Consider the following 11,984-nt stretch of genomic DNA (forward strand, 5'->3'; position numbering starts at 1 on the left):
TCACAGGTTGCAGGAAGCCACCCAGTGACTCAGGTCCCGGCCCTTGCAATGGTCGCGCCAGGGCATCCTGACCGGGCAGAGAAGAAAGGTCAGGGTATAGGAGCAATGAAGATGCTGAAATGCAGCCACCTCTAGGGCAGGGCAGCAGGGGAACAGCTGCACATAACAGCGATGGGGCATCCAGCAATGAAGGTCAGTTTCATGTTACCTTGTGTGGTGATACATTATATAACACCTTGGGTTGCACTGCACTGTGTTGTGTTCTCTTGTGCTACATAATCCATCCATTTGTTGTTTTGTGTAGTGATTCTTAGGGTTGCAAAAAGACAGAGCTAAGAGTGGAGATAGATAGATAGATAGAGGGGGTGGCTGGGGATAGATAGATAGATAGAGGGGGTGGCTGGGGATAGATAGATAGAGGGGGTGGCTGGGGATAGATAGATAGATAGAGGGGGTGGCTGGGGATAGATAGATAGAGGGGGTGGCTGGGGATAGATAGATAGATTGTTTCCCATACCAGACTCCCATCCCCTGCCAGTCCATCACGACTTTCTTGACACAGTTGATGTCGTCCACTAGGTCGGCAGTCAGTAAATCTGTGGGGAAAGAATGAGATGAGATGTGAAGGGGGTCAGGCTGCGCGGACTCCGATCCCCGAGCTGGGCAGACCCCTCGGGCAGGCCCTGGGGCCAGCTATCCTGGCCCAGACAAATCTACACTGCACAGGGCTGCTTCACCCAGCGCTGAGATGCAGCCACCTCTGGGGCGGGGCAGCTGGGTTACTAGACTGCAGGTTGTATGTCATGCTGGAAAAGGCCACATGGCTGGGGAAAGCTGAGTCCTACCTATCTATCCCCTCTATCTAGCTATCCCCATACACCCCATATCTATCTACCCCATCTACCCCATCTATCTATCTATCTATCCCCATACACCCCATATCTATCTATTCACAGCCACTCCCTCTATCTATCTATCCATCCCCAGCCACCCCCTCTATCTATCTATCTATCCCCAGCCACCCCCTCTATCTATCTATCCCCATACACCACATATCTATGTACCCTTATCCACCCCATCTATCTATCTATCTATCCTTATACACCCCATATCGATCTATCCCCAGTCACCCCCTCTATCTATCTATCTATCTATCTATCCCCAGCCACCCCCTCTATCTATCTATCTATCCCCAGCCACCCCCTCTATCTATCTATCTATCTATCTATCTGTCCCCAGCCATCTATCTATCTATCTATCTATCCCCAGCCACCCCCTCTATCTATCTATCTATCTATCTATCCCCAGCCACCCCCTCTATCTATCTATCTATCTATCTATCTATCCCCACAGCCCCTCTAGCTATCCCATACTCTCCCAGTCTCTCCCCTGCCCAGCTGGGTGGCCATGTGGGGCTGGGGTCCCTACCCCCTCTCCTCCGGGGGTGGGGGGGCCGCACCGCGGCAGCGTGTCTGGCACAGGTCCAGCGTGCGGCTGCGCTGGTCGCTGCACCACCGTCGGCTGTTGATCTGGAAGATGCCGTAGTCGGAGCTGCCGTCCGAGTTCTCCGTCACGGTCCCTGTGTCAAAGCGGCTGGCGTAGAAAGCCAGGCAGAGCCCTGGGGGAGGGGGAGACATATCAGGCAGCCCCTTGGCCTCCAGTGCCAAGAGAAGGGGGTCTCCCTCCCTCCCGGCTGGCAGGCGTGGCCCCCAACAACTGAGAGCCTGGAGGGTGGCTGGAGGCAGAGAGAACTGAGGCTGGGCTGACCCGAGCCAGCAGGGCCTGTTCAACCCATATCGCCCAGGGCCAGGCGCTACCCCCAGGAAGGAGGAAGGCCGGACCAACTGGGGACTGTGTTGTGCAAAGCAGGGACCCTGGAAAGGATCTTGGGGTCCCCGGTGGACAAGGAGCCCAACCAGGAGCGAACCCAGGCCACAGCGGGGAAACAGGGCTCTGGAAATCCTGGGGCGGGCAGACAGGAGAGAGGTGCCTGGGAGCCAGGAGACGGTTTTGCCTCTAGCTGGCCACTGGTGAAACAGATAGTGGCAAACTGAAGCCTGTTTCCCAGCCCCCCCTGCTCTAACCACTAGACCCCACTCCTCTCCTACAGCCAGGGAGAGAACCCAGGAGTCCTGACTCCCAGCCCCCCCCCCCCCCCGCTTTAACCACTAGACCCCTCCTCTCCCAGAGCTGGGCAGAAAACCCAGGAGTCCCGGCTCCCAGCCCTGCCTGCGCTAACCCACTCGACCCCACTCCCCTCCTAGAGCCAGGGAGAGAACCCAGGAGTCCAGGCTCCAGCCCCCCCCTGCTCTGACCACTAGACACCACTACTCTCTCAGAGCCAGGAAGAGAACCCAGGAGTCCTGGCTCCCAGCCCCCCGGCTCTAATCACTAGACCCCTCCCCTCCCAGAGCCAGGGAGAGAACCCAGGAGTCGGGCTCCCAACCGCCCCTGCTCTAACCCACTCGACCCCATTCACCTTAGTTGGGGGGGGGCGGATGAATTGCTGGGAGATTTCAAGGGCAAGAGCCGGAGATGCGGGAGCAAAGGGCTGGGAGGGGGGAGGAAGGAGGAGCATGGGGGATGGGCACTCACAGTTGTCCAGGCGGTACCCCATGAACCCGTCCAGCCCCCCTCTCTTCAGCAGCCGGGCCAGCTCACAGCGACTGAGTACCTTGCCCCGGGCCCCGGCGCTCAGGCAGGCCAGGATGGGAAGCAGCGTCAGAGCCCTCATGCCCACACAGCGGGGCGAGGGCACCGGGTTCGAGGCCCCACACCCTCCGTGCTACCTGCGGGGGGAGAGAGAGGTGAGGGAGTGGCGGTAAGAAGCGTGACGCTAGCCTCCCGCATAGAGCAGGCAAAGAACCCAGGAGTCCCGGCTCCCAGCCCCCCCTGCTCTAACCACTAGACCCCACTCCCATCCCAGAGAAGCCAGGAGTCCTGGCTCCCAGCCCCAACCTCCAGTCTAAGGCACTTGTGCCCAAGCCATTCCATGCCTCTGTTTCCCCAGCGGGAAGGCGATGCTGAGCAGGTCCCCCGGGGCAGTAGCTCTGGGGCACTTACCAGGCCCTGCAGCACCACGGACCCCCAGTGGCCCCCAAAGCCGCACACCCGCCCCTTGCTCTGATGTCTCCCAGCCGCCCCGGGTTCTGGAACATCCCCGTGGAGACCTACTATGACAACACACCGGGCCCTAGCCTGGAGTCGGTCAACAACCCCCGCATCTGCACACAGGCCGGATGCCTGGGTTCTCTCCCCGGCTCTGGGAGGGGAGTGGGGTCCAGTGGCTACAGCAGGGGTGGGGCTGGGAGCCAGGACTCCTGGGTTCCCTCCCAGCTCTCTGGCAGGGGCAGTGGATCTCAGGGGCACCGGCAGCACTTGGGGTGGGGAGCCCAGGCCAGGGCTGGCAGGGGGCTGGTGTTTTGTGTGATGTGCAGCCATTCTTCAGCGACCCCACCCCAGAGGTGGCTGCATCTCGGTCCCAGGCGAGCTGTCCCCATGTAACGTTTTGTGTGTCTGTTTGCCAGCTGCCCTGCCCCAGAGGTGGCTGCATCTCGGACCCAGGCGAGCTGTCCCCATGTAACGTTGTGTGTGTCTGTTTGCCAGCTTCTCTGCCCCAGAGGTGGCTGCAGCTCAGGAGCTGTACATAGAGAACTCCGCTCCTGGGGGGTGCAGTGGATGGGGGAGCAGCCAGGGATTGGCACCTGGGAGTGCTCTGGGGTGTGCCAGGGGGCAGCTGGGGCTGGGGTTCGGTACAAGGGGTTCTCACGCCTCCCCAGCCCTGGGCCAGCAGACGACGGTGCAGATCTGGCTTCCAGCAATTTATTTATTCAAGAATCAAACTCGGCAAAACCATTTTAACCGAGCCCGACCTGGGGTGGGGGAGCAAAGATCGGGGGGGTCAAAGGGAGAGGGGGTGACAGTTCTGGGGGTTAGGGTGGGGGGTCAGGGGTGTTTCGGAGGTCACTGCCCGGGGGAGTTGGCTGTGGCCTCGTCAAAGCTGTCCTCAAGGGGCTCCCAGGCGCAGAAAGGGCCGGCGCTGGGGGGGCCCCCCTGGCTGGGGCAGGGCAGGCAGGCCTGGGTCTGGTCCTGGGGCCCCTGCCAGCGCCAGTCCTGCAGCCCATCGGTCCAGAGGCACTGGGCATCGCCCGACAGCTCGCACGGCGGGGAGTGACACGGCACCACCTGGGGAAGGGGCGGGGTTAGAGAGAGCCACACCCACCCACAGACCCCACCCTCATCTCATCGGCCTTGCCCCCTGAACCCCATCCCCCCACTTGTGTGCTGGGAATGGCTGGGGGGGAGTGGGTGGAGTTATAGAGAGCCACGCCCACCCACAGACCCCACCCTCATCTCATCAGCCTTGCCCCCTGAACCCCATCCCCCCACTTGTGTGCTGGGAATGGCTGGGGGGGGGGAGTGGGTGGAGTTAGAGAGACACACCCACCCCGCATAGATTTCCCCACCCATCCGCAGAGGGGCACCCTGGGGCACATCCCTCCCCCACAGACCCGGTGCCCCCAAGCCCCACATCTGCCCCCCACCAGGCCTGGGGGCATCACCTGGGGTGGGGAGGAGGTGGGGTTAGGGACACTCCCAGCTCTCCAAGGCCCCCGCCCCCCATCTTCCAGCCCTCCAAGGCCCCCTTCTCCCAGCCCCAGCCCCCCCAGGCCTCCCGCCCCCCATCTCCCAGCCCCAGCCCCCCAGGCCTCCCATGCCCCAGCCCACAAGAACTCACGTCACAGGCACAGCCCCCTCCGTAGGCCTGACTGACCCCACGGCGCTGGCTTGGGGGGAGGTGCCCCCAGGGGCGCACAAAGGAACAAAACGAGATAATCAGGCGCTTGTCCTGCCGCTCGGCTGGGGGGAGAGGGCAGAGGGAGTGGCTGGCACTGCACCCCATAGTGACCAACAGCCCCCCACAGTGACCCACAGAGCCCCCAGATCCTGTAGCGCCCCATAGCACTGCACCACCCTCCCTCCCGGGACCACTGGGCAGGGAATGCTGTGTCTTGGGGGGCAATACCCGGGAAGGCTGAATGGGGAGGGGGCTGTCTCTAGGGTGAGTGGGGGGCACTCAGCAGAAGAGGTAGATGCGGAGGCTTGGAGGAAGGGCAGGCAGATGAACCTCTGCATTCACACGGCTGGCGGGAGGACTTCACTGCCTTTGGGGGGGTGCGTCTCCCCCCCATGGATCCAATCGAGGGCCGGACCCAGGACGTGGGGAACTCGAGTGGCTCGGCCCAGGGAGCACCCGACCTGTGGATCTGGGACCAGGGGGAATTACCCCAGAAGGGGGCTGGTGTCGAGGGGCCCTGAGGGGTATTGGGAAGTCCCTGGGAGGGGCTGCCCCAGGCCGGTGTCAGGGTGCTGGGGGTACCTTACTCCTCCTCCCCATTCAGGGGCGCCGGGTGCTGGTACCCACAGAAGTGCTCCTGGTCCCAGGAGTCTATGAAGAGCACGTCCCCCCGTGACTCGAGCCCCTTGTAGGTCTGCGGGGAGACGCACGTCAGAGCAGCAGGGGGCGCTGTGGGGAGCATGGTGAGGGACTGGCTGTGGGGGGAGCTCCTGGCTACGCCAGTCCCATCCTGGACCAGCAGGGGGCGCCATGGGGAGCACGGCAGGGGGGTGTGGAGTTGGTGGGGGCTGGCTGTGGGGGGAGCCATGGGGAGCAGGGCAGGGGGGTTGGTGGGGGCTGGCTGTGGGGGAAGCCGTGGGGAGCAGGGTGGGGGAGTTGGTGGGGGCTGTCTGTGGGGGGAGCCGTGGGGAACAGGGCAGGGGGGTTGGTGGGGGCTGGCTGGGGGGGAGCCATGGGGAGCAGGGCGGGGGGGTTGGTGGGGGCTGGCTGTGGGGGGAGCCATGGGGAGCAGGGCAGGGGGGTGGGTGGGGACTGACTGTGGGGGGAGCTGTCAGGAGCGGGGCAGGGGGGTTGGTGAGGGCTGGCTGTGGGGGGCGCGGTGGGGAGCGGGGGGGGGGAATTGGTGGGGGCTGGTTGTGGGGGGAGCCATGGAGAGCAGGGCAGGGGGAGGTTGGTGGGGGCTGGCTCTGGGGGGCACCGTGGGGAGCGGGACAGGGGGTTGGTGGGGGCTGGCTGTGGGGGGAGTCATCGGGAGCGGGGCGGGGGGTTGGTGGGGGCTGGCTGTGGGGGGAGCTGTTGGGAGCGGGGCGGGGGTGTTGGTGGGGGCTGGCTGTGGGGGGAGCCGTGGGGAGCAGGGCGGGGGGTTGGTGGGGGCTGGCTGTGGGGGGAGCCGTGGGGAGCAGAGCGGGGGGTTGGTGGGGGCTGGCTGTGGGGGGAGCCATCAGGAGCGGGGCGGGGGGTTGGTGGGGGCTGGCTGTGGGGAGCGGGGCTGGGGTGTTGGTGGGGGCTGGCTGTGGGGGGAGCCGTGGGGAGCAGGGCAGGGGGGTTGGTGGGGGCTGGCTGTGGGGGGAGCCGTGGGGAGCAGGGCAGGGGGGTTGGTGGGGGCTGGCTGTGGGGGGAGCCGTGGGGAGCGGGGCAGGTGGGTTGGTGGGGGCTGGCTGTGGGGCAGCCGTGGGGAGCAGGGCGGGGGACTTGGTGGGGGCTGGTTGTGGGGAGCAGCGGGGTCTTTGGGGGGCAGGTACCTTGGTGATGTTGATCTCGTAGCGAATCCATGACTCGAACTCCTGGGTGCTGCTGCTGGTGGGGCTCAGCGGAGTGACCCCCATGAACTTGCCCCGAATCACTGCACGGCAGAGACAGGGGTCAGGGCACCCTGAGCGGCCCCCTGCCCCCACCAGCCCCCCAGCATCTAGAACCACCAGAGTCCTCTAATACGACCCAGACAATGGCGGGAATCCTTCCCTCCCGGACTCCGGGGTCCCCCTGTGCCTTGGGTCTGGGATTCAGGACTCCTGGGTTCTTCCATGCCTTGGAAAGAGGAAGATTCCTCCCCACACACACACTCTGTGGGGCATCGGGGCTGGAGCCAGGACCCCAGAGTCAGTTCAGGGCCTCTCCAGCGGGTAATAGCTATACTGACGCTGGGGCACAGGGGGAGCGCTCCCTGGTTGACGGTGCGAGAGGGCGGCAGGACGTCTCACCTGGGGGGTGGGGTTTATAGCTCTGGGGGAGGGACACAAGAATTTATGGGTGTTCGGGGGAGTTGCAAAAATTACAGGGGGTGCTCTGCTGGGGGATGGGGCATTGAGGGTCACTCACCTATGTCAGCCTGGCAGAACGGCATCTGGGGGTGCTGGGGGCAGGGTGGGGGGCTCAGAGGGGTGCTGTGGGGCAGGAGGGGGTCAGGAGTCACTCACCGATGTCAGCCTGGCAGAACACCGTCTGGAGGTGCTGGGGGACAGGGTGGGGGGCTCAGAGGGGTGCTGGGGGAAGGTCAAGGGTCACTCACTGACATCAGCCTGGTAGAACACCATCTGGGGTGCTGGGAGGCAGGGTGGGGGGCTCAGAGGGGTGCTGGGGGGTCAGGGGTCACTCACCGACATCGGCCTGGCAGAACGCCATCTGGGGTGCTGGGAGGCAGGGTGGGGGGCTCAGAGGGGTGCTTGGGGGGTCAGGGGTCACTCACTGACATCGGCCTGGCAGAACGCCATCTGGGGGTGCTGAGGGGCAGGGTGGGGGACTCAGAGGGGGGTCAGGGGTCACTCACTGATGTCAGCCTGGCAGAACGCCGTCTGGAGGTGCTGAGGGGCAGAGTGGGGGGGCTCAGAGGGGTGCTAGGGGGTCAGGGGTCACTCACTGACGTCGGCCTGGCAGAACGCCATCTGGGGGTGCTGGGGGGCGCAGCTGCAGGTGTCTGTGGGGTCCCCCAGCACCAGGACCAGGATCGCACCCGCCAGCAGCCAGCTCGAAGTAACAGGGCTCATGGTGACGCTGGGTTCGAGGGACCTGAGGGTGGGACGGAGCCAAGAGATGGAGACACCCCAGAATCACCCTAGCCTGGCCTCTCTCAACAGGGGGTGCTATGGGGGGGCTCCCCGACTCTCCCAGCAGTTGCCTCTCCGGCCTGAACTGGGCCTGGAGATGGGGAAAACCCAGGCCTGGGCTAGCAGGGGCTAAAGTTCGGGAGTGGGGGGCACCTGCAAAGCTGGTGGGGAGCCCAGGGCTGGGATAGCAGGGGCTGCGGGTCAGGAGTGAGGGGCACCGTCAGGGCTAGAGGGAGCCCAGGGCAGGGCTAGCAGGAGCTGTGGGTCAGGAGTGAGGGGCAACAGTACAGCGGTGGGGGGGGGTATTTCTCTGCCAGAAAATAAGGGCAAGTTAGAAGATGGGGGGGCAGCATGGGAGCTGGAGGGACCAGTGGAGGGGGGCAGCAGGGGGGCTGGTGGAAGGGGAGCTGGGGGGGCCCAGTGGAGGGGGGCAGCAGGGTGGCTGGTGGAAGGGGAGCTGGGGGGGCCCAGTGGAGGGGGGAGGGAGGGCCCAGTGGAGGGGGGCAGCAGGGGGGCTGGTGGAAGGGGAGCTGGGAGGGCCCAGTGGAGGGGGGCAGCAGGGGGGCGGGTGGAAGGGGTGCTGGGGGGCCCCAGTGGAGGTGTCAGAGGGGCCCAGTGGAGGGGGGCGGCAGGGGGGCTGGTGGAAGGGGAGCTGGGGGGGCCCAGTGGAGGGGGGCAGCAGGGGGGCTGGTGGAAGGGGAGCTGGGAGGGCCCAGTGGAGGGGGGCAGCAGGGGGGCTGGTGGAAGGGGAGCTGGGAGGGCCCAGTGGAGGGGGGCAGCAGGGGGGCTGGTGGAAGGGGTGCTGGGGGGCCCCAGTGGAGGTGTCTGAGGGGCCCAGTGGAGGGGGGCGGCAGGGGGGCTGGTGGAAGGGGAGCTGGGGGGGCCCAGTGGAGGGGGGAGGGAGGGCCCAGTGGAGGGGGGCAGCAGGGTGGCTGGTGGAAGGGGAGCTGGGAGGGCCCAGTGGAGGGAGGCAGCAGGGTGGCTGGTGGAAGGGGTGCTGGGGGGCCCCAGTGGAGGTGTCTGAGGGGCCCAGTGGAGGGGGGCGGCAGGGGGGCTGGTGGAAGGGGAGCTGGGGGGCCCAGTGGAGGGGGGAGGGAGGGCCCAGTGGAGGTGTCTGAGGGGCCCAGTGGAGGGGGGCGGCAGGGGGGCTGGTGGAAGGGGAGCTGGGAGGGCCCAGTGGAGGGAGGCAGCAGGGTGGCTGGTGGAAGGGGAGCTGGGGGGGCCCAGTGGAGGGGGCAGGGAGGGCCCAGTGGAGGGGGGCAGCAGGGGGGCTGGTGGAAGGGGAGCTGGGGGGGCCCAGTGGAGGGGGCAGGGAGGGCCCAGTGGAGGGGGGCAGCAGGGTGGCTGGTGGAAGGGGAGCTGGGGGGACCAGTGGAGGGGGGCAGCAGGGGGGCTGGTGGAAGGGGTGCTGGGGGGCCCCAGTGGAGGTGTCTGAGGGGCCCAGTGGAGGGGGGCGGGAGGGGGGCTCCTCTCCCCTACCTGAGACCATGGAGCAGGCGAAGGCTGGAATCTCGGTGTGAGGTTCAGCCCCACTGGCTCCTATATAAGCAACACCACACTTCTCCCCTCCCCCCCCCACACCTGCCAGACTGGACAGGAGGAAGGGAGGTGATGTCAGCCGGAGGGGGGGGGGTGTTAATTATTCTCTGACGTCTCTTGCTCTGTGCAGGGGGGGCACCACCCCCCAGCACCCCTCCCTGGGGGTGCGGGAAATTTCTGGTCACTCAGCTCCAGCAGCAAGTCGGGGAGGAGAGGGGTGGAAACCCAGGGGAGGGGGACAGCATGGGGCAGAGCAGGGATCTATGATGCAGGGGGTGGGGGGCCTCTGCTGGGGGTAGGGGGGCTGAGTGGGGCACCGTACTCTAGGGGACAGGTGGGGGGCAGCGTGCTGCACAGGGTGGTTGGGGGGATGGATGGAGTCATGAGAGAGTGGATGGATAAATGGATGGAGGGGGGATGTGTGGGGTGGGCAGGGATGGATGGATGGATTAGTGCAGGGGTCGGCAGCCTTTCAGCAGTGCTGTGCCAGTCTCTCTGATTTACGGTTTCGCGTGCTAGTCATACATGTTAACGTTTTTAGAAGGTCTTTCTGTAAGTCTACGATATAGAACTAAACTATTGTTGTATGTAAAGCAAACCAGGTTTTTTAAATGTTTAAGAAACTTCATTTAAAATTAAATTAAAATGCAGAGCCCCCCGGCCCGGTGGCCAGGACCCGGGCAGTGTGAGTGCCACTGAAAATCAGCTCGCGTGCCGCCTTCGGCATCCGCGCCATAGGTTGCCTTCATGTATCAATTAACACGGTATCATATACATATGATATTATTACACTCATGCACTCACACTCACACACACAAGCACTCACCACCTTGTTGTTGTTACCAACTAGTTGCTCCCCCTAACTGCAGTGGCCAAGTGAGTTAGATGGGGGTGGGGTGGAGCCAGGCTTCTGCAAATCCGGATCAATGCTCCATGTGGACAAGATGAGACGGGGTCAAGACACCTCTCATTTATAGCAGCTCTTCTCTCCTGCAGATCTGCACCAGCTTCAAAATCTGTGTCTGTGGCCGCTGGGCCTTTGTGCTGCTTCCTTCGGGGGGGGGGGCTGTTTCAATGCTGCACAGAGGGTGTTTCCAAAAGAAGGTGCTGGCTTCTGACCCCCGTCAGTGTGTCTGCTCGCCTTTCCTGAGCCCACTTGACAGGTTTTATTGTCCTTGGGTCTGGCTCCCAGCCCCTCTCCAAGGGGTGCAGCTGTCTGGAGGTGCTGCCTTCCCGCCTTCCCCCTTCACACCTCGGTCATTCCACAGGGCAATTGATTAAAAGACTTGGGGAGGGGGGCGAGATCTTGTTCTACTCTGAGCAAAAAGACATTTTTCTTCTATCTTATTCTGTCCTTAGGGGCTAGAACATTATACCAAGGGCAGTGATACAAAGTGTCCATATACCAAGGTGTGATGTTATGATTGTGATATAATATCTCGTTAGAAGGTGACAGGGCCAGAAAGAGTTAATTACCTTCCAGACTCACCTGACTCATGGGTGAATCTTAAGGACTGGTTAGGAAGATCTGTAAATGAAGAGAGCTTTGAAATGTAAGTCTGCATTGTTAGAGATCTCCAGGGGAGATGTTTGCTCAGGTCTTGTGATATAAGCAAACAAGTCTTGCCCATTGCTATAGTTTTAATTCAAAGATACAAAAGGGAATATTAACATTTATAATGATACTTAAGTGAAATAGTGTTATTGTCTATGTGTCTCTTTGAGGGGTGTGGTAACCTGTATCTGAACTGTTTAATGGATAAATTACTCTGTGCTAATTGCCAGGATGTTTGGGAGAAGGAGTTAAGCCTATTGTTTTCTCAGGCCATAAGGCTGCTGGAAATGTATAAGAAGCCTGGGACACGATCCTTCTTCATCTCAGATCTGCTTTGGGTTTCAAGAGGGGGAAACCTTAAGCCACAAGGATTGAGATCCCCAGTCACTGACTGGAGCCATCCTGAATATGGACCTTGGATTGTAACTATTTCTAAAAGGTCTTTTGACAGCTACAAGCTCACCACTACTATGTGTCTGAACCGCAAGAATTGAATTCAAGTCTGTCTGTATATTGATCTTTTAACCAACACTCTTTCTCTTTTCTTTTTTAATAAATTTTAGCTTAGGCCTTGTCTACACTACAAAGTTGCAGCGCTGGTGAGGGGGTTACTGCGCTGCAACTTAGGCGGTGTACACACCTGCAGGGCATTACCAGTGAGCAACTCCCTGTGTGCAGCGCTGGCCGTACACCCGGTCGTGCCTCGGGTGTAGAGGATCCAGCGCTGGATCACCAGCACTGGTCATCAGGTGTAGACACTCACCAGCGTTTTTGTTGACCTCCGTGGAATAAGCAGGTATCCCAGCATACCTGAGGAAGCCTCTCCGGTAATTAAGCAAACTCCACTGCCCTCCAAGCAGGTCTCCTTCCCCGCGGTGTGCTCTGGCATTCCCCGACCCCCCCTCCAAGCAGGTCTCCTTCCCCGCGGTGTGCTCTGGCATTCCCCGACCCCCCCTCCAAGCAGGTCTCCTTCCCCGCGGTGTGCTCT

At 62.6% G+C, this 11,984-nt stretch overlaps 2 protein-coding genes across 2 annotated transcripts; both read right to left on the minus strand.

Moving 5' to 3' along the window:
- LOC115641700 (lysozyme C-like) lies at positions 1–2,734 on the minus strand. Its single transcript, XM_030545030.1, has 4 exons — positions 2,596–2,734; positions 1,460–1,618; positions 518–596; positions 1–67 (listed from the first exon to the last, which is right to left on the minus strand). The coding sequence occupies exons 1-4, from the start codon at positions 2,732–2,734 to the stop codon at positions 1–3; spliced, it is 444 nt and encodes a 147-aa protein (XP_030400890.1).
- A 1,229-nt stretch (positions 2,735–3,963) lies between these two features.
- On the minus strand, positions 3,964–7,842 carry LOC115641701 (metalloproteinase inhibitor 1-like). Its single transcript, XM_030545031.1, has 5 exons — positions 7,716–7,842; positions 6,601–6,701; positions 5,383–5,492; positions 4,739–4,871; positions 3,964–4,185 (listed from the first exon to the last, which is right to left on the minus strand). The coding sequence occupies exons 1-5, from the start codon at positions 7,840–7,842 to the stop codon at positions 3,964–3,966; spliced, it is 693 nt and encodes a 230-aa protein (XP_030400891.1).
- Positions 7,843–11,984: the final 4,142 nt, after the last annotated feature.

This window comes from Gopherus evgoodei, unplaced genomic scaffold (assembly GCF_007399415.2).
Source record: "Gopherus evgoodei ecotype Sinaloan lineage unplaced genomic scaffold, rGopEvg1_v1.p scaffold_35_arrow_ctg1, whole genome shotgun sequence".
NCBI lineage: Eukaryota > Metazoa > Chordata > Testudines > Testudinidae > Gopherus > Gopherus evgoodei.

Excerpts from the sequence above, each read along its gene's own strand:
- LOC115641700 (XM_030545030.1), bottom strand. The coding sequence starts at position 2,734 with ATGAGGGCTCTGACGCTGCTTCCCATCCTGGCCTGCCTGAGCGCCGGG. Across the intron at positions 1,619-2,595 it reads GGGGTACCGCCTGGACAACT|GGCTCTGCCTGGCTTTCTAC; the intron begins GTGAGTGCCCAT and ends CCCCTCCCCCAG. Across the intron at positions 68-517 it reads TGGCAGGGGATGGGAGTCTG|GATGCCCTGGCGCGACCATT; the intron begins GTATGGGAAACA and ends CTGCCCGGTCAG.
- LOC115641701 (XM_030545031.1), bottom strand. The coding sequence starts at position 7,842 with ATGAGCCCTGTTACTTCGAGCTGGCTGCTGGCGGGTGCGATCCTGGTC. Across the intron at positions 5,493-6,600 it reads ACGAGATCAACATCACCAAG|ACCTACAAGGGGCTCGAGTC; the intron begins GTACCTGCCCCC and ends GTCTCCCCGCAG. Across the intron at positions 4,872-5,382 it reads CTGAATGGGGAGGAGGAGTA|TCTCCCCCCAGCCGAGCGGC; the intron begins AGGTACCCCCAG and ends CTCCCTCTGCCC.